The 25,995-nt window shown below is 32.8% G+C and overlaps 4 protein-coding genes across 5 annotated transcripts; 1 reads left to right on the top strand and 3 right to left on the bottom strand.

Annotated features, from left to right (window-relative positions):
- The first annotated feature begins 1,664 nt into the window (after nucleotides 1-1,664).
- On the top strand, nucleotides 1,665-9,839 carry LOC147944018 (disease resistance protein TAO1-like). The gene is made up of 4 exons (XM_087450360.1): nucleotides 1,665-2,388; nucleotides 5,355-6,459; nucleotides 6,550-6,855; nucleotides 7,094-9,839. The coding sequence occupies exons 1-4, from the start codon at nucleotides 1,922-1,924 to the stop codon at nucleotides 7,745-7,747; spliced, it is 2,532 nt and encodes an 843-aa protein (XP_087306486.1). The 5' UTR covers nucleotides 1,665-1,921; the 3' UTR covers nucleotides 7,748-9,839.
- Nucleotides 9,840-13,789: 3,950 nt separating this feature from the next.
- Nucleotides 13,790-17,830, bottom strand: LOC147944017 (uncharacterized). Of its 2 annotated transcripts, none has more exons than XM_087450359.1 (13): nucleotides 16,574-17,830; nucleotides 16,367-16,495; nucleotides 16,144-16,266; nucleotides 15,906-16,019; nucleotides 15,773-15,822; nucleotides 15,546-15,688; nucleotides 15,348-15,451; nucleotides 15,057-15,254; nucleotides 14,748-14,954; nucleotides 14,509-14,656; nucleotides 14,283-14,410; nucleotides 14,089-14,181; nucleotides 13,790-14,001 (listed from the first exon to the last, which is right to left on the bottom strand). In XM_087450359.1, the coding sequence occupies exons 1-13, from the start codon at nucleotides 16,850-16,852 to the stop codon at nucleotides 13,900-13,902; spliced, it is 1,818 nt and encodes a 605-aa protein (XP_087306485.1). In that variant the 5' UTR covers nucleotides 16,853-17,830; the 3' UTR covers nucleotides 13,790-13,899. The 2 variants fall into 2 exon arrangements, with proteins under 2 accessions (XP_087306485.1, XP_087306484.1); XM_087450358.1 differs by having other exon boundaries at nucleotides 13,810-14,001; nucleotides 14,748-14,981; nucleotides 16,574-16,974.
- LOC147944016 (uncharacterized) lies at nucleotides 16,886-18,223 on the bottom strand. The gene has a single exon (XM_087512427.1). It carries the CDS (start codon nucleotides 18,221-18,223, stop codon nucleotides 16,886-16,888), a length of 1,338 nt encoding a protein of 445 aa, XP_087368553.1.
- A 6,394-nt stretch (nucleotides 18,224-24,617) lies between these two features.
- On the bottom strand, nucleotides 24,618-25,501 carry LOC104786967 (putative thionin-2.4). Its single transcript, XM_010512450.3, has 3 exons — nucleotides 25,213-25,501; nucleotides 25,045-25,122; nucleotides 24,618-24,936 (listed from the first exon to the last, which is right to left on the bottom strand). Exons 1-3 carry the CDS (start codon nucleotides 25,439-25,441, stop codon nucleotides 24,839-24,841), a joined length of 405 nt encoding a protein of 134 aa, XP_010510752.1. The 5' UTR covers nucleotides 25,442-25,501; the 3' UTR covers nucleotides 24,618-24,838.
- Between the last annotated feature and the right edge of the window lie 494 nt (nucleotides 25,502-25,995).

Here is a 25,995-nt window from a genome sequence, read left to right as displayed (position 1 = left end):
TTTCCTGTGTTTTGTCCTCACTCGCACAGTTCCGATAATCACTTCCAGGAAGGTCACCAATCATAAAATTCTCTCAGGATCCTTGACCAAAAAAATAAGTGCATTTTGGTGAAATATGTGGCCAAATCAATTCTTTTATACCTTTTCCGCAAATCAGGATGTCACAGTCTTTGAGCTCATATGAATCTATCAACAACGATTTATGTTTTTTCCAATCTATCTATCTATGTTTGTTATAAGTTTGTGTTTGATTAGCCTATTTTATCCATCCATTAGGTTGAGGAGCTTCTACTCGTTATCTCCCTTTGGGATTGAATGAATAATGGTAACAATTATGTTTGCAAAAAAAAAGGTTTATGACCAACCAATCAAGGTTGAGAAATCAAAACAAAATAAATCTATGAATCTTACAACAAATATATGAATCTTAAATAATTCAAAGATGAAAATATAAACTAAATAAAAAAATCTAAAAATACTACAATAAATTTTAAAATATAGTATTAGGAAAAGAAGATGCATTTATTAATATTTTTCTTGGGTTAACATATTAATCTTACCGATTCACAACTGAAAAAAGAGAAAGTAGGAGCAAATTTTTGTTTAAAAGAATAAGAAAAAATTACTTTCACATTCAAAACAATTTCTAATTAAATAAAGTTGAAAGCAGTGTTTTTGAGTAAATTATTTAATTATGAGACGATATATGTTTATATAAAAGTGAGTATTTACAAAATTTTAGAATTAATAATTAACTGTATATTATCCTTAATCTTTTTTGTATAATTAATAATTTAAAATTAAAATAAATAAATAATATTGTAATTTCGAATTTTATGAAATATATATATATATATATATATATATATATAATCTCCTTATTATTATTTAAAAACTTTTGTATTTTTTTATATAAAATCTGTAATTTTTGATAATTATCTTTTTACATTATTAATATTTTTTAAAACAAAATAATTTATTTTTATTGTAATCATAGTTCTTCTATTAAATATTAACTTTTACACATGTCAATATCTGAAATTGATAATTTAACGCATGTCAAAATCTTGTTAATGGCTAACTTTCAAAACCCAACTTTATATAATAAGATTAATTAACAGTATTCAAAGTAAAGAAAAATAAAAAAAATCTAGTATATGTAAATGTAATATGTGGTAAAGTATGAATTTTGTTTTCGTTCATTAATTTAAATTTTCATTATAAATAAATATCTTCCAATTTCAAATTGAATGTTGTATTATTTTTAGATTAGCCTTTTCTTTTGAAGTTTAGAATCCTTAAAAAAATATATGTTAGATTAGGGGTTATTACCACCAATGAGGATAGTCTTAGTACTTAGTACCACCAAGTGAAAACAGGAAAATATGAAAATTTGATTAGGTTTCCTTTAGTTGTGTTTCTTCCATTTCTCTGATACCGGTTTTGTGTTTTCATATTAGTTTTGGTTTGTATGATATTTTGGTTTTGTGTATTCTGATTAGTATTGGTTTGTTAAAATATTTCGGTTTTCAATAATGTTATTTAGTGTTACAAAAACAAAACAAAATAATAGAGGTGAATTCCTCATTGCTTAACCATTTTTATGTTGGACTTCCATTAAATACCTTATTGACCAAGTCTAGATTAGCGTAAAGCGATTTATAAATGTTTGTATTATTATGAAACAAAATAAAATGTTTAAAACATCCTATAAAATAAAACCGAAAAAGTACTTAATTGATGGATCAACCACTCTCTAATTTAGTAATAGAGTTTTATTGTTGTTGTCTAAAAGACTTTTTCTTTGGTTGACTTCACCCCCACAACGTTGTTAGGCGTCTCACATTGACATTGCTATCTCCTTCTCTAATTTCATTATGCAGATTGGTTTCTAAAAAGACTTAAAGATCATATTCATGACATGGCTCTTGATCCTTCGTCTCGTAGTTGGGTACACGATGTCTTCCCGAGCTTCCACGGAGCAGATGTTCGCAAAGACTTTCTCAGTCACGTTATCAAGGAGTTCAAAGCAAAGGGAATCGACATATTCAATGATAATGATATTGAGAGAAGCAAATCGATCCGTCCAGAACTCGAAAAAGCTATTAGAGGATCAAGAATCCTGATCGTCTTGCTCTCGGAAAATTACGCTTCTTCGACATGGTGCCTTAATGAATTGGTGGAGATTATGAATTGTAGCAAAGAGTTGGGTCAAACGGTGATGACCATTTTCTATAAAGTGCATCCAACTGATGTAAAGAAGCAAACCGGAAATTTTGGACAAGTCTTCAGAAAAACTTGCAAGGGTAAAACAAAAGAGAACATTAGGAGATGGAGACATGCTTTAGCCGAAGTGGCAATAATTGCTGGTTACCATTCAAGCAACTGGTTAGCCTTTTTGATCTCCACTTTGACTTTTTTTGTTTTCCTTCTAGATAGTTAGATTATTGCAACCGGTTAAATGACTAATTATTTACTAATCTTATATAATATCAGAAGGTTTTTCTCAACTTTTGCTAAGGGGATGACACTTAGCTTCCTATATTTCTGACACCTCTATTTTTTTGTTTGGACTTAATTAACTATAGTTTAGACCTAATTAACTACATGCCCATAAAACAAAACAAAAAAACCATATGTATTTTATTTCTTCTTTAATCAGAAACATATGCAACCCCTAAGAGCAAACCCATCGGGTGATCCTTTAAAAGTGGGATCTCAAATTTATTTTAATAATATTTTAATACAATTGTATTATTTAATTTTATTAGTTATTTGTGTTTTTAAATCAAATCAATCAGAACATGACACCTAAGCTAGAGAGGGTTAGAAGAGTGTCTGGCTGGGTCTGCTCCGAGACCTCGTGTCTATCTTTTTGCTCAACTTTTTAATTTTTAATTATTATTTTTTATTAAGAGACACTCGTATTGAGATGTGCGTTGGCCTTGCTCTAAGAATCTAAAACCACCCTTATATCAGTCTGTGGTTGGTTTCATCTTGGAACTATATACTAACATTTAATTAAATTTATAGGTTTGAATTCTTGGGTTTAATTTCTGTGTTTGAATCTTATATAATTTTTACAGGCACAAACATAATCAAATTTAAGTAAGATGGTGGGTAGGTATTATTTAAGTAAATTAGTTTAAATTTTTTAAACATTGTTTATATAAAATTAAAATTTTGAGCTTACTTTCTAGAAAATTATGTAAGATTATGAGATAGTTTTGATCTAATTCTATAATTATTTTGTTCGATTCGCACTTATTATTTCAAACGTTATGTTATTTTTGAATTACATAAAATTAAGAAGTTTTTCATAATAGGAATTTCAGAATTAATTATGAACATAATCAGTTATGTTTTGATTTGAAATAATACCATCATTTTATGCATTGCCTTATACCTACTATTTTCCTCAATTTTCATTTTTGTTTATATTACTTCTCATTTTTAACTTATTATTTTGAAACACTTGCGAATTTATGGTCATTAATATTGGATTTCAATCCCTTCTCCTTCTTAAAGGCTCAAACATTTTATAAAGTTTAGTTTTCTAAAAACAACCTATTACCATACAAACACATCCTCTTTCAGACTATTGTGAAAACAAAAACATTTACTTTCTATTATATCCTCGATTCAATCTCCAGCGAACAACAAAACACCAGTAACAATAGTATCGTTCTTCGGATCATCCGTTTTTGGAAAGTTCTTAACTTTAGAAGACATATTGTCTTACTAAGTCTTGAATATTTTTTCCAAAAATGTAAATTATTTTTTCTATTGTTCATTTTTTGCTGATTTATGCAATTATTTAAAAATATTTATAAAATAAATAAATAATGTCATGTGTATTTGATTTTAAAGAATTTTAATATATAATGATGTTGGACGCCAGATTCTTAGAGTAAGAGTTGATAGAAATCTTACTATATTATATCATCTAATAATAAAATAAAGTTTTCTTTTGGAAAGCTTCAAAAGATTGTCATTTGATGTTCTCTTCTTTCACAAGTATCATTTTGTTTCTTTTAATTTTTAGTGTAACAAATTTATTAAATTGAATTTACATAATAAAATTTTCGCTTAACAAATAATTTGATGATTAAATTGTTTAAGGATATAAGATTATAATATATATATTTGGGTTGTATAGGATAATGTCGAGTAATAATTGGCTATTTTATTTCCAGGCATTAATATAAATAATTCACATGATCTTGATATTACATTATTTATTTTATTTTCAATCCATTCAAACTAAACTAAAGTATATTTTAATATATAATATCTAAATAACTAAATGAGAATTGAATATATTTTTTTGATAAAGAGATAACTGTACATATTTCTGTATAAAGAGAGAAGTGAATATATATTTAAATTTATGATTTGATTAGCTAAGATGCCCGTTCAAAGATCTATATTTATAATATATAATTTTTGAATATATATTTTAAAAAGTAGACAATTTTAGTTATTAATTCAAAATAATGCATTTTTATACACCTGAGACATTTTTTGTTAACTTTTCGATTATGTCTCATCAATCTCATATGTTGTACTAATTAACTCTCATTTTCGTAACTTTCATAATATTCATATTAATACAATGAATGATTAATAATAGTATTTATAGAAATATTACATATATAAGAAAATATATTAATATGTAATGATTTCATATCTATAACTCTCATAATGTTTATGTGACTCCTATAATAATGAAATACTCCCTCTGTTTTAATATAGTTGTCATTTTAAGTTTTCAATGAAAATTTCTTTATGCTGGGCCATGGAAAGTGCTCTCTCTCTGGGATATTATATAGTTCATTTTGAGACAGATTGTCAAGAGATTTTAAGTGTCATAGATGAGTCAAAAGACTTGCCAGTGTTAGCTTCGAAATTAGATTCTTTTCAGTCTTATCAAAAAAGGTTTTCTATGTTTTGTATTGGATGTATACCTAGATTGAACAATGTCTGTGTCGTCCATCTTGCAAAAGCGGGTCGAGCACGAGGATCTTTCTTTTCCTATGTAAATCCGCAGGTTCCGGAATGGTTAGCTCACGAGGCTATCCTAATTGAACCGGCTTAATAAGATATGATGTTTTGAAGTAAAAAAAAAAAATGTTGATGATAAAAAAAAATTACAAAAAAATATCCAAAAACAACTTAAACTAAATCCGTGCGTAGCACGGAGTGACTACTAGTATAATATATAAAAACAACTTAAACTAAATCCGTGCGTAGCACGGAGTGACTACTAGTATAATATATAATTGACACATACATCTGTATATATATGTCTCTTTTTTTCTTAAATGGTTTTACATTAATCTGTTGCTTGTTAGGTGTAATGAAGCGGACATGATCGAACAAATTGCGACAAACGTTTCAAATGCACTAAATAATTCTATCCCATCAAACTGCTTTGAAGACTTAGTTGGGATTGAAGCTCACATGGAAAAGATGATGTCTTTGTTATGCCTAGAATGTGATGAAGTGAGAATGGTAGGGGTTTTGGGTCCTGCGGGTATTGGTAAGACGACCATCGTTAGAGCCTTATATGAAACACTTTGTAGTAACTTCACTCATACTGCATTTATGGTGAGTATAAAAGGAGTCTATACAGTACAGAACCGCGACAACTTTGCACTCATGTTGCAATTACAAGAACAACTTTTATCTCAAACCTTAAATCAAAAGGATTTGAAGATACGTCACTTAGGTGTGGCACGGGAAAGGTTGAAAGATAAGAAAGTGCTTGTCGTTCTTGATGATGTTGATCGGTTAGTACAGTTAGATGCTATGGCGAAAGAACCTAAATGGTTTGGTAATGGAAGTCGGATTATCATAACAACACAAGACCACAACCTCTTAAAGGCACATGGTATCAATAATATTTACAAGGTGGATTATCCTATTGATGAAGAGGCGCTGCAAATCTTCTGCTTGAATGCTTTTGGGCAAAAGTCCATTAGAGATGGTTTCGAGGAGCTTGCATGGGAAGTTACAAAACTTTCCGGGAAACTCCCCTTGGGATTAAGTGTAATGGGCTCTTATTTCCGAGGAATGTCCAAGCAAGAGTGGATCGATGCACTACCAAGGTTAAGAACTAGGCTTCACCAAGATATTCAAAGTGTTTTAAGATTCAGTTACGACGCCTTATGCGATGAAGATAAAGATTTATTTCTTTATATAGCTTGCTTTTTCAGCCATAAAAGTATTCAGACACTTGAAGATTATCTTGCGGATACGTTCTTGGACTTGAGTCAAGGGCTTAAAATATTAGCTGAAAAGTCTCTCATATCTCGGGAATGTGGATTTATAAAGATGCCTAGTCTGTTAGTACAACTAGGTAGAGAAATTGTTCGTAACCAATTTGTTCAAGAACCTGGACAACGCAAATTTTTGGTTGATGCTAGAGAGATATGTGAAGTACTCACTAAGGAATCGGTAAGTTTTCACATTACTCATTCATTGCCTTGTTCCCTCCAAACTACATTCAAATGATAACTAACCTTCACTATTATTTATTATTTCCAGGGTAGTAAAAGTACAGTAGGTATGGATCTCGACTTATCTGAAATCAACGGTGATTTTGATATTAGCGAAAGATGCTTCGAAAGAATTTGGAATCTCCAATTCTTAAGATTCCATGGAAAAGTTGAAGGTTATAATGGTTGTAGATTGCACTCTCAACAAAGTCTGAAATATCTATCTCCGAAGCTTCGATTACTACATTGGGAATATTTTCCTATGACATGTTTGCCTTCTGGCATCAATACATCGTTCCTTGTCGAGCTAAACATGCGTTACAGCATGCTTAAGAAGCTGTGGGAAGGAGTTCAAGTGAGTAAATATTATTTCCTTCGTATAATTAGCTTTTTATTTTATTTTAAAATACAACTTTTGAATCTTAAGAAAAATGATTATAAAACTCTTTTGTCTTTAATTTTAAACTTAATTAAAATTTAGATGGCATATAAGTATGTTTCTTTTGTTTCAGTATATTTTTATTTGTTTACTAATAATAATTAGTAAAGCACATAATAATTGACGTGTATGTTGTCTTTACATGTCTGGACAGCCTCTACAAAATCTCAAGTGGGTGGATTTGAGTTATTCCAAAAACCTGAAGAAGCTTCCTGATCTCTCAACGGCCACTAATCTCTTGAGTTTAGATATCAGTCACTGCTCAAGGTTGATAGAGCTACCATCTTCAATTGGAAACGCAATGAACCTCTTGATTTTGAATATCGAACATTGCACAAGCTTGCTGACTATCCCAAACTCTATCGAAAGTATCCCTAATCTCAAGATATTTCTTGTTGAATGCTCAAGTCTGGTGCAACTCCCTTCTTGTATTTGGAATATCACTAGTCTCAACACATTTAATCTCGACAATTTCTCTAGTTCTTACCAGGACCCTTTGATGTGGAATGCTAAGAATTTCCAAGATTTGGATCTCAGTGGATGCTCAAGTCTAAGGAGGCTCCCTTCTATAGTTAATGCAGCCACTAATCTCCATGAGCGAAAGCCTAATTTCATAGAGAGAAACCCATATCTTTATAGATACTTATCTTCGGTGGGACTCTCCTCCTCTGTAGTTGATGTCACTTATCTTCATGAGCAAAATCAAACATCTTCGGTGGGATTCTCTTCCTCTATTGGTAATGTTACTAATCTCAAGAAACTAAATCTCAGCAACTGCTCAAGTCTAGGATTCAAGAAGAAGAATTAACACAATCTCAAAATATATCTTCTTTATTTCTTTAGGAAAAATACCTCAAAAACCTAAAGCTCACAAACTCTCAAATCTTGAATAATAGGAAGTCACAACCCAACATCTCTATTTATAAGGAACCTTACAATCACTCTTTCCTAATCTCTCTAGGAAGACAATTCCTTATTTCACACAACTTCCTAAACTTCCAATTCTAATCTCTTAGGCTTGCTTGAGCACCAAGCTTACTCCAACATTCTCCTCCTTAAGCTTGTAATGCATTTTCTCCAAGTCTTGAACTCCCATGAGCTCTCTCATCTCTTTAAACCTCATATTACCCAATGCTTTAGTAAGTATGTCTGCCTTTTGTATGATTCCTGGAACATGCTCAACCACAACCTCTTCTTTCTCCACACATTCTCTTATAAAGTGAAAGCGCCTCTGAATGTGTTTACTTCGGCCGTGGAACACTGGATTTTTTGTGAGAGCTATTGCAGATTTATTATCAATCCTAATGATAGCTTTCTTAGCTTCAACACCAGTAACCTCACTGAGCAAATCACGCAACCAAATAGCTTGTTTAGTCGCTTCAGTCCCGGCCATAAACTCTGCTTCACACGAAGATAGAGCCACTACGTCTTGTTTCTGTGAACACCACGAGATGGGACCATCTCCTAAGTAGAAAATATGACCGGTTGTGCTACGACCGTCATCCGGATCAATACTAAGGCTACTATCACTGTAACCGACTAACCTTGGTATCTTCGAGTTTCTCCCAAAGGTTAAACCGAGTGATGTTGTTCCTTTAAGGTACCTCAAACATTGTTTCATCGCAGCTCCATGTGACACTCTAGGACTGTGCATATATCTGCTCAAGACGCCCACACAGTATGACAAGTCTGGTCTCGTATGAATTAAATACCGTAGGCACCCAATCTTTTTCCTGAAGGCTGTAGCGTCTATTTCCTTCTCATGCTCTGCTTTTGACAACATAAGACCAACCTCCATTGGTATCAGCTCAGAATTACAATCCACCATTCTTGTTTCCTCCAAAATCTTCTGAGCATATCTCTTTTGACTTAACACAATACCATTCTCATGCTGAATTACTTCTATCCCAAGATAGTAAGTTAGCAATCCAAGGTCACTCATCTCAAATTTAGTAGCCATCTCCTCCTTAAATTTGTAAATGATTGACTTGTCTGTACCAGTGACAAATAAATCATCTACGTAAACAGCAATAACCAAGATTTGTTCTCCCTCTGTTTTTCGATACACAGTCGGTTCCTTGGAACATTTTTTGAAGTGCAGTTCCTCAAGGATTTGATTTAGCTTGTTGTTCCATGTCCTTGGAGCTTGTCGTAACCCATACAAAGCTTTATTCAACTTGTAAACCTTATCTTCACACCCGATTTTCTCAAATCCTTCAGGTTGTGTAACATAAACTGTCTCCTTGAGTTCTCCGTGAAAGAACGCCGTCTTAACATCTAAATGATGAATTTCCCAACCATTTGCCGCTGCAATGTTTATGAGAAGTCTTATGGTTTCGATACGTGCGACAGGAGCAAACACTTCCTCAAAATCAATTCCATATTGCTGCACATAGCCCTTAGCAACAAGTCGTGCCTTGTACTTGTTGATGCTACCATCTGAATTCCTCTTCAGCTTAAAACCCCATTTGAGTCCAATTGGTTTTATCCCAATAGGTAGATCAACTAAATCCCAAGTGTGCAGTTTTTCAATTGAATTAACCTCTTCATTGCATGCATCTATCCATTTCTGCGAAACTCTGGCCTCACTAAAACTCTTCGGCTCATTGTTTAAACACAAGAGAAGTGTCTCTCCTTCTTCTTCAGCAAGTAAAACATAGTCTCCAAGATACTTAGGGGTGTTACTCTGTCTCTGACTTCTTCTCAAAGCGGGTGGATTATTATCTGCGATATCATCTTCCACTTCGTGTTCTGCAGTCTCGTCTTCTGGTGTGTGATCATTGTTCTCTGTTCCGTCTCTGTCCCCTTCGTTATCACCATAATTGTCACCACCAGATTCGTGATTATCATGAGTTGTTGCTTCACCAGCCGAGATACCATGATTTCCAAAGTCTCCAAGGGTAATGTTAAAGCTTCCGTCTCCATCTTGCTCTGCATTTTTCTTCCAATTCCAACCCTTGCTCTCATCAAAAATCACATCTCTACTTACAACAATCTTCCTTGTTTGTGGATCATACAGTCTATAAGCTTTAGAACCTGGTTCTATCCCCAAATGAACTAGCATCCTAGATCGATCATCGAGTTTCTTAAGAAGATGTTGATCAATCTTTGCATAGCTAATGCAACCGAAGATTCTTAAATGATTGATACGCGGTTTCTGTTTCTTGTAGACTTCATAAGGTGTTTTATCCGTTAACGCCCTTGTTGCAACCCTGTTGAGCAAGTATGTGGAATGTCTCACTGCTTCTCCCCAAAGGTAATTTGGAACCTTCATATGCTTTAAGATGCTTCTAGTCATCTCCATCAACGTTCTGTTCCTTCGTTCCACAACACCGTTCTGTTGTGGTGTGTAAGGAGCAGTAAGGTGTCTCTGGATTCCGGTGTTCGCACAGTACTCGTTGAATTCTTGTGAGACGAATTCACCACCTCTATCAGTTCTAAAGGTTTTGATTCGAGTTCCGGATTCTTGTTCAACTTGGTTCTTGAAGATCTTGAACTTCTCGAAAGCAGAACTCTTATCTTTCAACAGAGTGATCCACATATATCGCGAGTGATCGTCAATAAGAACAAAGATAAAACGATTTCCAGCAGCTGTACTTGGTGTTATCGGTCCGCAAAGGTCTCCGTGGATCAATTCAAGGACCGATGAGGCTCTATACGTGGTTGCCTGTGGGAATGTCTGTCTCGTTTGCTTCCCCAGAAGACACGAACTGCAGATTTCTTTTTCAAACACTACTTGTGGAAGTCCTTGAACGAGATCTCTCTGCTTCATAGACTTAATAGCTTCGAAATTAATATGTCCAAAACGAGCATGCCATCGACTTGATTCGCTAATGGATGATAGATTCAGATAGGCGTTGTTGTGAAAGTCCATGCAAATCTTGTAGAGCCTGTTTTTAGACCTTGGAGCCTTTGCAAGTAGTTTACCTTGAGCATCGCGCATTGTCAAGTATCCACCCCTTAGCCTGATATCACAGCCTGATTCCGTTGCTTGTCCCAAACTGATTATGTTACTCTTCAAATCCGGAATATAGTACACATCTGACATTACTCTTAACTCCCCATTCATATCAACGAGTGAAATAGATCCTTTGCCTTTTATATCAACTCGAGAATCATCACCAAATCTTACCTTCCCTGTAACAGACTCATCTAATTTCTTAAAATATCTTCTATCACCTGTCATGTGATTACTAGCACCATTGTCAAGATACCAGATGTTGTTCTCTCCTGTGTTGGTTTCAAACTTACTAGGGACACACCGTTTTTCATTTAGAAAGACCACCTCATGCATCATGAGTTCATCTGCATCTTGTGTATTTGTGACATCCAGAACTTGAACTTCTTGTAATTTCAGTAGACGATCAGGACAATCGAAGGCAAAGTGACCTTGTTTGTCACATCTAAAACACGTGGTGCGAGACGCATCTCGTTGTCCATTGTTTCGTCCTCTGCCTCTCCCTCTGTAGAATCGACCTCCTCGTCCTCTGTTTCGAAAGTCACTTGTATACTCACGATTGTAGTTCTGCGTCTCCATCTTTGCGTACATGAGTTTAGATTGATCCTCTTGCATATCACCAACTTCACTGATTCTCTCTTCGTAAGCCTTAAGACGTCCAATGATGTCACCAAACGTAGTGGTGTTAAGGTCCAACACCTGCTCTAGAGATGCCACTATGTGAATGAATTTCTTGGGAGGAAGACAGTTAAGAAATTTCTTAACCATCTTAGCTTCTTCAATTACTACACCAAGAGAGGCTGACTTTGATGCTATTTCGGACATCTTTCCTGCAAACTCATCAATCTTCTCTGTATCTTGCATCTTAAGTCTCTCAAAATCTGCCATGAGTGTTTGTAGACGTGCTTCTTTAACACGTTCTTCCCCAACATGTCTCGATTTAATGGAGTCCCATATCTTCTTCGCCGTATTCAAATCACCAATTTGCAGAACCAGGGCTTCGGGTATGGACTGAAACAGTAAAGCCATAGCCATGTTATTCTTGTCATCGTCGGCTGCTGCTGTGTCAGGTTCTATCGCCTCCCAAACCTTGTGAACCTTTAAAGCAATCTTCATTCTTAACGCCCAAACGGTGTAGTTGGTAGGGTTAAGCATAGGACATTGAATAGATGTAGATCCTGCTCCTTCTTTCGCCGTAGCTGCAACTATAGTACCTTCGGACATTGCTCCCTAGGATCGAGATGTGGCTCTGATACCAAATCTAGGATTCAAGAAGAAGAATTAACACAATCTCAAAATATCTCTTCTTTATTTCTTTAGGAAAAATACCTCAAAAACCTAAAGCTCACAAACTCTCAAATCTTGAATAATAGGAAGTCACAACCCGACATCTCTATTTATAAGGAACCTTACAATCACTCTTTCCTAATCTCTCTAGGAAGACAATTCCTTATTTCACACAACTTCCTAAACTTCCAATTCTAATCTCTTAGGCTTGCTTGAGCACCAAGCTTACTCCAACACAAGTCTTGTGGAGCTGACATCCTCTATTGAGGATGCCACTAATCTCCAAGAATTGAATCTCGCTGGATGCTCAAGCCTGACGACGCTCCCTTACTCTATTAGATTTTTGAGAGAGCTTCGGAGATTGGATCTCACTGGATGCTCAAGTTTGATGGAGCTCATTTGCTCGATTAAGGATGCCACTAATCTAGACGACTTGAATGTCATTGGATGCGCATGTTTGATGGAGTACCCCTCTTATACTGTGGGAGATGTCATTTATTTCCGGGAATTGGTGAAATGTGTCAAAAGAAGAAACAAAAAGGTCAAAGAAAATTCAACTAGTTCTCCTCCTCCTCCTCCTCCTCCTCCTCCTCCTCCTCCTCCTCCTCCTCCTCCTCCTCCTCCTCTAGTGGGTGTGGGAATGCCAAAGTCTCATAGTCATAGATTTCAGAGATCGAAAGAGTGCTCAAAGCTCGACGTGGAATCTCTTTATTATTATCGGAAATAATGGATCACCATACCAAGGAGACTATCTTTTCTATTTGTTCAACGCGCGACTCCTTATAAATGCTTTGCCTTTTTCTTTCTAAACAAGTCTGAGAGTATTCTCATGTATAAAACAACCCTAATACCCCCTATGGAAAATTTGTTGACTCTTGGATTTTTTTTAGGTAGTGAAGTGGATGGATTCGTTACTTACCGAGCTAGTGGAGTTCTCTAACAGTGACTTTGTTTTAGACGCTTCTGCCTACACCTTTGAGGTTTAAGACTTGCATTTCTCTGGTTAATGAGGGTGACAACTGACAACAGTGAGGCTGTTGGCAGAGGAATAATTAAGGAAGGTATTTTGTCACATCACGTCCAAACAGAACGGTCGTCTCACTATTCCTCTATATCAAATTGTAACAGAGCATATGTAAGAGGTGACTTCCACCGAGCTTGTCTTTGAGATCAAGTTATCGAGTCTTGAATTTATGCCGAACCCTTGGAACTGCGTTCCTGTCCCATAGCTGGACACACGTTGAGGATGCTAGAAAATTGTGAACTCCCATGCACCATCTGCTTTTCACGATAAATAGAACGTTGTCGGTGTTTTCTAATCGTTCATTTGCATCTGTATATATTATACTCTCTCTCCTCCTAATAATAAAGAGATGAAACTTTCTAACTTTCTTAGCCAAAAATCAGATATCTCAATCAAATTGACTGAGAGGAAACAACACATTGTGCAAATTTTTAGGTGTTACAGATGATTTGATACAAATTCGTTGGTCATGCAAGTGTGACAGAGGGTTCAGTTTCATGCTTAGGAGCAAGATATACTCTTAAGGATCTCATGTTAATGTACATGATAAGGACTTTGTGTATATGAACAAAATATAGTTCACAAGACAAATCATATTATAGAACAGAGAACAAAACTTCATTTGAATTGGAACATGTCTGTTTTATACATCATGTTGGGTTTCTCCATATTGATACAATTCCGTCACTTGTTAATAGGCCATCGATCTGACGGCCGCTTCATAAAACAGAATCTCTGGTCGAACCTTTCTTTCTCCACAGAATTTGACCACACTCTTCCAGTTACCAACATTCTGTGGCATTACAACAAATACATCAATCATGTTTGGTCAATCTCTACATTCACAATATGGAAAGACAAAATCAAATCTTCGTCTTACCTCTCCATTGAAAGCACCATGTCTGAGATTGAGCCACCGGTTCTTTACATAAGCTAAGCAAATGTATTCTTCTTCTTCTTCACCACAACCAACCTGCATCACCATCACATACCATATTCTGAGAACTGTAACAAAAAAATTAATAGAAAAGAACAATGGCTAAAACATCTATGACACTGTTTCATATGTTTTACCAATGATACAAGCCGGTAGTTAGTGTTTGGTTCTAATCCTTCGTACATCCTGCTGATATCTATCTCCCAGTCCAAAGCCTTTGTTGTTTCAGATATTTCTTTAGTTTCACTCTTCTCCCATTCTAACACTAATGTTGCAAAGCCACATACCACCAACATTGCTTTATCATGAGCTTAATATATGAAATGAGTACATAAGATCACAATCATGGTGGTCAAAACTTACCGATTGTCAAGATAGGTGGGCATTTACTTATAATGTGATGTACAAAGTTTTCTATTCTACAGCCTCCTGTTTTAATGTCACATAACATCTTATATTCCATGTGGATCACCTTACAGATATCCACAAACTCTATATTCCCAAGAGCACACTGCATATATATACGCACAGAACAACCTTGTAATTAAGGGGTAGTATTAGTTTCTGTAGGAAACATAAAGAGGGAAACAAATGAAACATACCTTCAAGTCTCTGATCGAATCTGCAGCCATAACAATGCCATAAGAACTTTGCTCTGGATAATTTGGTTTCTTTCTGCATTTTCTACAACTCATTCTTTCATTTTCTTCCAACGTAAAAAGGCGAGTTACTAAGCTTTCTCTTTCAGTATTCTTCCAGCAATGCCAAAACTCAAGGATGGCTACAAGAACCTCAGCAGCATCACTCGACTGAAAGGGTATAGAAACATAGAATTCCTTTAAAATAACAATTAAGCTGACAGACAAATAATAATATTACCAAGCTTAGAAGGTTATCTTCTTCGAACGAACCATGGAAATAACTTCTTCTAGGGAAGCAAGTAAGTCACTCAAGAGGCAACTGTAGACTCCCTCATTATTTATCTCGCCTGACACAAAAGCAGTAAAGAAATGTTGTAGTGCAGGAGGAGCGTGTTCTTCCAGGTGGTCTTGAAATGGTTGCTTGTTGTGCATCAAATCTTCTTTGGGCATTTTAATGTTCAAGAGTGCCTGCAATACCACATTTTTTGTGAACTTCTCGAAGAGAATGATTTGATTCAGAAGACGAGAGTTTAGGACCTTAGGTATTCAATAGTGTTTTACCTTCAGTGTCATGTCAAGAGCTGAATTGTATCTGCTTGCAGCTTCTCCAAGAGCTGACTCTATATGTTCCGACTGTGAATCTTCTCGAAGTATATTTTGCATAACTTGAAGATGGCAAAAGAAAGAAATAAGAATTATGCATATAACTCACATTATTCGTCAACTGAGAAGCTCTTTTACAGACAGAGCCAACTTTACCATCCTCTTGATTAATAGTGTGGGATGAAATTTCCGATTGACGCCTATTACTTGCAAGGATATAATCTGGTTCCACAGAATCTTCTACCACCGTTTGCAATGGCGGAGACGTGCTATCCGGTTCAAGGTTGACAGAAGGTTTACTAGACATGTAAGAACACGTTTTGCTCAGAGAAAACCTGAAAGCAATTTATTAACATACGAAAAAAAACTCTTGAGGTACTTACTGTTCACCAGTCTTATAGAGAGGACTCGATATGTTCGTTGAAGTTCTCTCCTGCGTCATGAAGCCATTCATTCTTACAACAGATTGACCAAAATTTCAGGAAAGAAATTTGAGAATATAGAACCTCCAAAGACCTTTTTGTTTTTAGTTTTCTTCTTCTTTGACTGTGACTTCTTCTCCTCCTTGAGTAAAAGATCTGCATCTGCTGCATCTAACTTGGCTTTGGATTCCATATTCATAATTTCATTCTAGATGAGAGGATACATAATAACATGTTAGAAACATAGTTTCATATATGAGGGGCCATTCATTCTTACAACAGATTAACCAAAATTTCAAAAAAGAAAATTGAGAATTTAGAACCTCCAAGACCTTTTTGCTTTTATTTGTCTTCTTCTTTGACTGTGACTTCTTATCTTCCTCGAGTAAAAGATCTGCTTGTGCTGCATCTGCTGCATCTAACTTGGCTTTGGATTCCATTATCGTAATTTCATACTAGATGAGAAGATATATAATAACATATTAGAAACAGTTCAAAGGCCAAATAAGACGGAAACTGAAATCTCTCTGTATATAGCTTTAGTTTCAAACCAACCAGCAAGAAATTTTTCAGCAGTTCAAGGATATAAGTGCGGTTGTCAAAAACTGAAAGCCTGGTGAGGTTTTCCAGCAAACTAATCCTTGAATTATCAACCAGCAATATCTTTGAATTGATTAGCATAACCTGTAGGTCATGTAGATACTTTAAGATGGGCAACTCATGCCAATAAGTTGTTAATGAATTTGAAAATCATGAAAGAACCTTGGTATTGGCCACTGCTTTCAGAGAGCCTATGGAATTCAACACTACATCATCTCTGAGACTTTTATGCTCACGTATAAGATTCAAGCATTCTTCAAAATCGGGGAAATCAAATGTCAGATCCAATGCGCCTTCGAGAACATCTCGTACTGCACACACAAATAATTTTGCAGTGAGGGAATTTCCAGGTGCTCTCTCTTCGCGTCTATCGCATAGAAGAGATGCATAGCTGTTCCACTGATCTTCCTGAATATTCCTTCTCCTTTCATCCTCACTCATACACAAGTCTTCGATGACAGTAAGAGCTACATATTAATGGAAGACCTGCATTTTCTTTGCATATTTGGTTGCCAGAGTCCTACATGTGAACTGAACAGCTCTTAGAACAGCCACCCAGATATCAAGATTATGTTCCCAGATAGGTTTGGGAAAAGTCAAATCTAGTGGATTGTAGTCAGTTAAACATGATATGATATCATCTCCCTGAGCATGTGCCTTGGCGTAGTGAACACTGGGATCAAAAAGATTGATTGTCCCTTCATCATCGAATGGAGCATTATTGCTTTTCAGAAGTCTTTTATCCAGAAGCAGAAATGAAAACTGAGGGTCAAAGTCGATCTTTTCTGTTACTCGAGTAGAACCCAAGATACTGTCCACTGCTCTGGAAACTAGATCTATACCATCCTCCCTTTCACATTTGATGCGTTTTAGAAAGTTCAGAATTTGACTGAGTTCATGACAGTCCAGAAAACATATACTCTGAGGTGTTTCCACTAGGTGAGAATCGACAAGACTCTGTTTGGAAACTTCAAGTTTTGCAAGACACTTCAAAGGACATTGCATCACACTGTCTCGAACACTACAAGGGGGAATTTTAAGGTCACAAAACATCACGAGAAAAAATTTGATTTCCTTGAGTAACTTAGTCCGCTCTTCATCCACAGCTAAAGGCCATTCATTGGACCATCCAATATTATATGAAAACGCTTTCACATCTGCGAGCCGATTTTTGATCATTTCAACTGCAGCTACTGTATCCACTGGTTCCCAACTTCCAACTGATATCTTACGCACCCAGTCTTTGCCTATCCTCTTGACCATATCCATTTCCTTTGAAGGTTTAAAATCTGCAGCATGTTCTTGTTCAAGATGTTTCTTACATTCTTCAGCACTATAAAACTTCTTCGAACATTTAGTTCGGCACATCCAGAATATCCATTTTCTGTCTTCCCTCGCTGAATCAAGAATTTTCTTTAAAGCATCTCGTCCTTTTTGCCCATGTACTCCCTCCACAAAACTTGTAAGCTTTTCAATGTTTACTTTCATAAAATCCCTTTTGACCTTAACATCCAAACCTAACCAAAACGACCTCAATCTCTTATACTTGTTCTTAAGCGGCTCTGGACTATTCTTTGACACCAAATCTTCTGACTCACTTTCTTCTTCCAATAAACCCTTCAGTCCTCTAGTCTTGGAAACAGAGATCTTGAACTCAGCATCTTTGATGATATTCTCCAGGTCTTTCTTCGTTTTCTTCTGATGTAATTTCTGTTGCAAACTCAATTGAGCAACAAAAGAAGCCGAGTCTTCATTTGCGTTAGTAACAGATAAACCACGTTTTCCTATCTTCACACATTTCTTGTAATACATCACTGACTCTATATATGTCGTGCCAAATTGTAGTATCCAAATTGTAGTATCCATACATCACTTACATTTCTTGTAATACATCACTGACTTTATCTGTCACTGACATCATTTGCGTTAGTAACAGATAAACCACGTAAACCATATGTTCATGTCTTCCTTGTGGACCTGAATCATATCTTGGATTATCTCCAAAGCCTTGATGTGATCTCCACGAGCGAAGAGATCTTTAGCCTTTGCGTGGAGTGCTACGCTCTCAGCATCTCTCAGAAAAGTAGTAGTAGGCTCCATAGCTACGAACGATCCTCAAGGTTCTTGCGTTTTCTTGTTTTCTCTCTCTCTCTCTCTCTGCTTCAGAGAGATGTGTGTTGCGAGAAGAAACAGAGTTGAAGCGGGAATATTAACGAATATAACAGCTTATCACGTGAGAGCCACGTGAGAGACACGTGACAACGCTTGGGAAGAAAGAAACAAAAAAAAAACAAAAAACAATTTTGAATTTTGGGGAATTTTGTCGAACACGTTATGTGCGAAAGAGAACCCAAAAGTTGTGTGAATCTTTGAATGTGGGTTAAGAGCTAAATGTAGAATGGTCTTCATGTTTTTGGGATGAACAAAATTTCTGAATTTGAAAGATTTTGCAGTAAGAGGCGATACAAAGAGACTCGACGAGTCAAGTGTAGAAAAAAGTGAAGATTGTGACGAAGTATCGAGTGTGCTTTAAATTAGTTTCACTTTTTAGTTTTTAGATCCTATTTTTAAAGTTAACTAAGACAATTTTTTTTTTTTTTTAGAATTGAGTTATATTATAGGATTTTCTTTTATTATTTTAAATTTTTTGGTAAAATTCAAATAAGTTAAGTTTTTTTATAAAACAATATTTTATCAAATAGTGAAATTTGAAATATTAGGCTATTGCATTCTTGCAAAAACAATGAAAAAACGAGAATGATTTTTTAGAAAATAAAATTGGAAACATGTACGTGTTGGAAACCAATCTATATAATAATAGCAGTTTGAATAAATATCAAATATAGTTCGACTTTTCATCATACTTTTTCTAATTGTTTTTTCTATATATTTTGAAAAGAAATTATTTGATTATGTCTCGTTACATAGTTGCGTCTATTTATTGTAAAGTTGTGTCTTTTCACTATATGTTATTTGTATATTTTTTATCACAAAATTTTTGTTCTAATAATTTTATCTTTTAGAAACAATCTTATATAATAAGAGAAGGTTTTTTCTAACTTTTACTCACATTGCGACATTTGACATTCTCTTTTACCGACACATGTCATCCTCTATTTCCATTTTATTATTTAACAAATTTATATCATTTTCAATTCCATATAGTCATAGTTCTCTTCCTAATGTTGGTACAATTAATATATATTTTTAAATCCACTTTTATATCTTAAATTCTTTTGTCAAACAAAATCAGATTATTTTATAATAAAATCTCATATTATGTATGATATGAAAAAAATGTAATATTCTATAACATTTACTAATAAATAACTGATATTTGATACATCTACTTTAAACATTTTTCTTACATTTTATTTAATTTGTCCTTCATCCTTAAAGTAAAAAAACACACACTTTTACCGACACATGTCATCCTTTATTTCCATTTTATTGTTTAACAAATTTATATCATTTTCAATTATATAATAAGAGAAGGTTTTTTCTAACTTTTACTCACATTGCGACATTTGGCATTCTCTTTTACCAACACATGTCATCCTTTATTTCCATTTTATTATTTAATAAATTTATATCATTTTCAATTCCATATAGTCATAGTTCTCTTCCTAATGTTGGTACAATTGATATATATTTTTAAATCCACTTTTATATCTTAAATTCTTTTGTCAAACAAAATCAGATTATTTTATAATAAAATCTCATATTATGTATGATATGAAAAAAATGTAATATTCTATAACATTTACTAATAAATAACTGATATTTGATACATCTACTTTAAACATTTTTCTTACATTTTATTTAATTTGTCCTTCATCCTTAAAGTAAAAAAACACACACTTTTACCGTCACATGTCATCCTTTATTTCCATTTTATTGTTTAACAAATTTATATCATTTTCAATTCCAAATAGTCATAGTTCTCTTCCTAATGTTGGTACAATTGACATATATTTTTAAATCCACTTTTATATCTTAAATTCTTTTGTCAAACAAAATCAGATTATTTTATAATAAAATCTCACATTATGTATATGATAAAAAATGTAATATTCTATAACATTTACTAATAAATAACTGATATTTGATACATCTACTTTAAGCATTTTTCTTACATTTTATTTAATTTTTCCTTCATCCTTTAAGTAAAAAAACACACACTATTTTATAATAAAAGAAAATATCATAATAAAAATCATATATTGGATGAGAAATGAAATTGTTTAAATATATGATTATGATTAAGCCTTAATGTAATTTTATAAACCTTAATTTTCACACGTTTTAAAATCATATAATATTTTCTTTCATTGAGTAGACAATAAAGTTAGTCAGTTCCATACTTCCACTAAAATCCTATTAAATTATGATAAATTACACAACAATAGCTTCTTCTTTCATATCAATAAACATATCAACATAAAATCGATCTTGTCAAGAGCATTTCAGAATTGTTCTCATGTTCAAATCATAATATATATATATATATATATATATATATATATATTTATAAGAAGATTTTCATATATGTTGACTTTCTTGATTTTCTATCTATTTATTTTATTAGAAAATTGTAAGTGACATATTTAAAATAGTATTAATTAAATCATTAAGTTTGATTATTTCTTATATGGAAAATATATTAAAATTTAATATTTAATATCATGTAGTGGGTTACAAATTGCTTTTACCATGCATTAAAGAGAGTAACTGTTAATAAAATATTAACAAATATTAAAACACAAATTGTATTACAGTTAATACATTAAAGTGTATTCATATGATGAAAGATTTGTTTTAATATTTTTTCAAATATCATTGGAGTTACATTTTAAAGAATTCATATGCGATAAATTGTATTAATGATTACTATTAAAGAAAAATAAAATATCATGTTGTTTTATATCTTTAAATTATATTAGGATAAATTGATTTGATCTTTTGGCACAAAAAAGTGAAGCAAATATTATAATTTTTTTTTCAACAAATAATTATTATAATATTATAATATTATTTTTTTTTCCTCAAAGAATATTATAATATTATTATAGCTTGAAATTAGTAAAGAGTTTAATAACCATCACATTATATTTTTCTGAAATTATGATATTAATATTAAATCATTAATAATTGGAAATTTATTTTGTCCAAAATTATAATATTAATATTTAATTCTTTTTTATTTGCAAAATTTTAATGTTATGGTAATCATATAAGATATTGATAAATGATATCTATATATAATGACTAAAAGGACATTACATATATAAATGTCAATATATTTTTTAGTACAAAAATATCATTTAAATATAGTGAATATGAAAAATAATGTATGTAGTTTTGAGAAAAATAAATTAATAATTGAGAAGTGAGGACATGTGTCAAAAATATACGCTGCCAAATGTCGCCGTGTTATGTAAAGTTAGGAAAATATAACTGTTATGAAATACCCTAATTCCCAAATTTGTAACTGTTAATAAAATATTTTGAATCTAAGAGTAACATCTATCAAACATTTACTTAAATACTTGGACTCAAATTTACTCTCAAATTCTAGACCTATTATAACATATATCATCAACGCTGCAAAAGGAAAACAGATCGTCATGTTTCTTGATTATGATGGTACCCTTCATGATCCAAACAAAGGTTTGATGTCTAGCAATGGGTCCTTATAATTAACCAAAATATATTTACTCTTTCTCTCCATAATCAAGATATAGTTCATGTGTTTTGTGTTTCACAGATGAAAAGAAGAGTGAAAAACATGGCCAAGTCTTTTCCAACTTTTATAGTTACGTAAATGCATTTTATTATTGGTAGAATAGTTACATAGATGCATTGACAAGGTACATTTTGTAAAATAATTTTGTTTCCCATTTTCTTAACCAAATTTGTTAACGGTCAAATTACAATTTCACATGTTATTTATTATTTTTATTTTTGTAGATTTATAGCTTAGTGAAACTAGCAAAACTATATTATATAGAAGCCATGGAATGGAATCAATGGATATCTTAAAAAAAATGATTAACTAAATTTTAATCTAAATTCCTTTATTTACTTTTTAATAAAAAATTTACTCTTGGTTTTTATATATGTAGACATTATTTTAACTTTCCTGAGAATTAGTTAAACGTCTTTATTTTAGGTTTATGTGTTTGTTTTAACATCTTATCGAAAAAGGAGCCAGACCAGTTCCGGAGGACAAGCAGACTAAACAACCTTAGACCACAAATTTTATTATGTTTTAAAGCCATCAAATAATATGTATATTATAATAGTCACAATATATTTTTCTCACTAAAATCTACTCCATCCATTCCTTATTAATCCATTTTCTAGAGAAAAACAAATGTTGCACAAAAAAAACAATTTTTAGGTTTTCTAGATATTTTTAATAAGTAATTAATGACAAATTGTAAACTTCAAAAAAAAAAAACTGAATATTATTGGTTGAAATTCATTAATCACAAAAAATAATGCAAGTAAATTCGGTTTTTAATATGTTTTTTTAATATGTTTGAAAATCCTAAAATATGGATTAAAATCTGGAACAGAGAGAGTATTGTCTAATATAACCATTTAATACAGTCCCATATAATTTTAAAAATTTTAAATGATGGGAAGTGTTTTTAGTCAAGTGCTTACAGTACCACCTCTGCGACCGATCCCACAGGAGCTCGATTCCACTAAGTCGTGTTATCTCTCTTAGTAGGGACTGGGTATGAATCAGGCCTTGTCGATTATATGTTGAAAAAAAAATCCAATGATAAATGGAAAGAAGGCTGGAATATGATTTGTGGCAACATTTTCATTTTGTTGGATGAAAGGGATTTTGATTCATATTACAATATTGGCCAGATTGTGGAGAATCACTATCCATGAAGATGGAGGCATATCAAAGGGACTTCAAACGTTTGGACCGAGCAAAATAAAAGTTTATTATACAGAGGTAAAGTGAATTGTAAGAAAAGCAAGCAATAGAAAAAATGGTACATCAATACTCCATAGTATAAAATCTATAAAAGTTAAATGTTTTATTTATGAAATCATTCACAAAACATAAAAAGTTGAGGCAAGTTAATTCAAGAGTGATTGAGAGATAATGTTTAGTATGATAATGTTTAGTATGTTTAGTATTTGGAGTTTAGGGTTTAAAATTTAGTTACTTTGTATATATATAAGGATATTATTTAAAATGGATTACAAGAGGAGGTATTTCTTTTAAAATTATTTGTTGTTAAGTATTACTTTTAGATTATAAAAATAAAATTAATATATAGAACAACATTAGATTATCTATCAAAGTAATTATATAATAAGGTCTTACAATTTTATTTTTAGACTACTTATCAGTTTTTCCAAAAAAAAAGTGTAAATAAATATAATTTATCTTAATTACTTAACGGAAATGCTAAATTAAATTGATTTTGCGGTAACTAAAACAATGGTCATATTATTATAGTAACATATTGTTTAAATATTTTCAATAATACTGTGTGTACTTTAACTTTTTTTCTCTATCAAAATGATTCTTTTATGAAGCATCATATAACAAATATCTATAAAAATATTGTAGTTAAACCATAATATTATAAAAATTAATTTTCAATATATATAGTAACAATTACATGTACATTTCATATAGAGTTGAATAGAAACTTCATCTTTTATTTCAAATTAATAATGCATACATAACCCACACATCGCAAATTAATAATGCATACATAATCCACGCATCGCGTGGGCTACTTTCTAGTTATATATATCTAAATGTTTATGTCTTATGAACTCTATATATATATATATATATATATATATATATTTGTCTCTTCTTTGATAACTAACAAATCAATGTTCTTTGACACAATTTTGTTTGTTTTGTACTGACTTGGCCATATATTCTTTAGATAATTCTAATTTTAGTTGTAGATCGCCTGTACTTTCAACTATTTCATTATTTGAAATTTAATTTCTTATTGTTTTAAGATTTCTATTAAGTATTATTAGTTTAAGTCGATGGCAAACGTAACATACATTTTTAGTAAAGTGGCATATGTTTTCATGATATGAGCTCCTTGTAAGGTCATTCCTTTCGAAAGGAAGGTTTTTATATAACTGTGGGATACTGCTAATACCAAAAAAGAAACAAATCAAATGAAAATGGTCAAGAGTAGAAGACTAATACAAACACATTTTTCATTATTTAAAAGATAGGAAGTAGAAGGTATATACAATCTATAGATCGACAACCTTCTACGCAAATACACAAATGAGCATGAGAGTCTTAACATTTTTGTCACATACACGACAATTATTGAAAACATGAAAAACAACATTGTGAAAGATGACCACACTTCACCTCCAGATCTGCTTGGTATCTTCATAGATGGATAAAGTTGTCTAGGCAGTTTCAACTGCATTCATCGAGTTCTTGGTGCAGACTGTAGAACATGCGTTGGCACAATTTTCAACCGCTCCATTCACGACTTCACTTGCATCTATATAATTATCGAGACATAATATGAATGGATATAATGTATTATCTTATGAATTATTTAAAAAAATTGATAATAATGATATATATGAGTATGAGAAGTTTGCTTTACCAGAGTTCTGAATAGTGGTTAAAGCACCGCACACAGATGACACACACCCAACTTTGCAGTATTCACTGGCAGCATCACCTTAAGACAAAATTTAATACAGAAAATGAAATCTTGATCCGTCATGTTACATATAATGTACGCAATAAATTACTATATTGATCAATTTACCTGTGTTTTCGAGAATGTCATGAGTATATCCGGGAGGACATTTCGTCCCACCAATGTTTTTGCAGCCACTGAGACTTGCACAGAATGGCCTGGAACTTCCCGCTAAGCGGCAAGTGTTATAAATATTTCTAGCTGTGGTGGATGGACAGCAGCTCTTTGCGTCAACTTGAATTTGTGCCATGAACAGACTCATTAGGAGCACACATAGAATCAAAGTTTTGCCTTCCATCTTTTGATTGATTAGTTGTTTGATTGCAAAATGTATGTGGAGAGTTATAAGCTTGTATTTATGAAATTGAGATGAAACAAGGCTAGCTTAAATACTAGTTGGTCTGCAATTTGCAACCACAAAAGTTGTTTGATACCTTCATATCACATGCTCTACACACACTCTGTACATGCTGCGTGGACCACCCTTATCTCAATTGCTACCCTTCACTTCCGGGTGTAAATAGAGAGAATAGTATTATATTATTATTGTTTTTGTATTATAAATGGAATGATACAACTTATATATAATCACAAACCATAATCAAAGGACATAATTAAAGGGATTACATAGAATAATATAATTAATGTATATTAGAGTAATATATGGGATTTGAGTAATCATAGGTAATATGATGATACTCTTTCTTTAATACGCCCCTTCAATCTCCAGGGGTGATGAAGCGATGCGAAAATAACGGCTTGAGATTGACAAGTCCAAGTGTTGAGAAGGGGATCGGCTTATGAATTGAGAAGATGAGTTGTTGTTGTTGAGCAAGATTTGCTAAAGACCCG

This window comes from Camelina sativa, chromosome 5, assembly GCF_030686135.1.
Source record: "Camelina sativa cultivar CO46 ecotype springtype chromosome 5, ASM3068613v1".
In the NCBI taxonomy this organism is placed as follows: domain Eukaryota; kingdom Viridiplantae; phylum Streptophyta; class Magnoliopsida; order Brassicales; family Brassicaceae; genus Camelina; species Camelina sativa.
The sequence above is the reverse complement of the archived record's forward strand: the minus strand, read 5'-3'. Positions and strand labels throughout refer to the sequence as shown.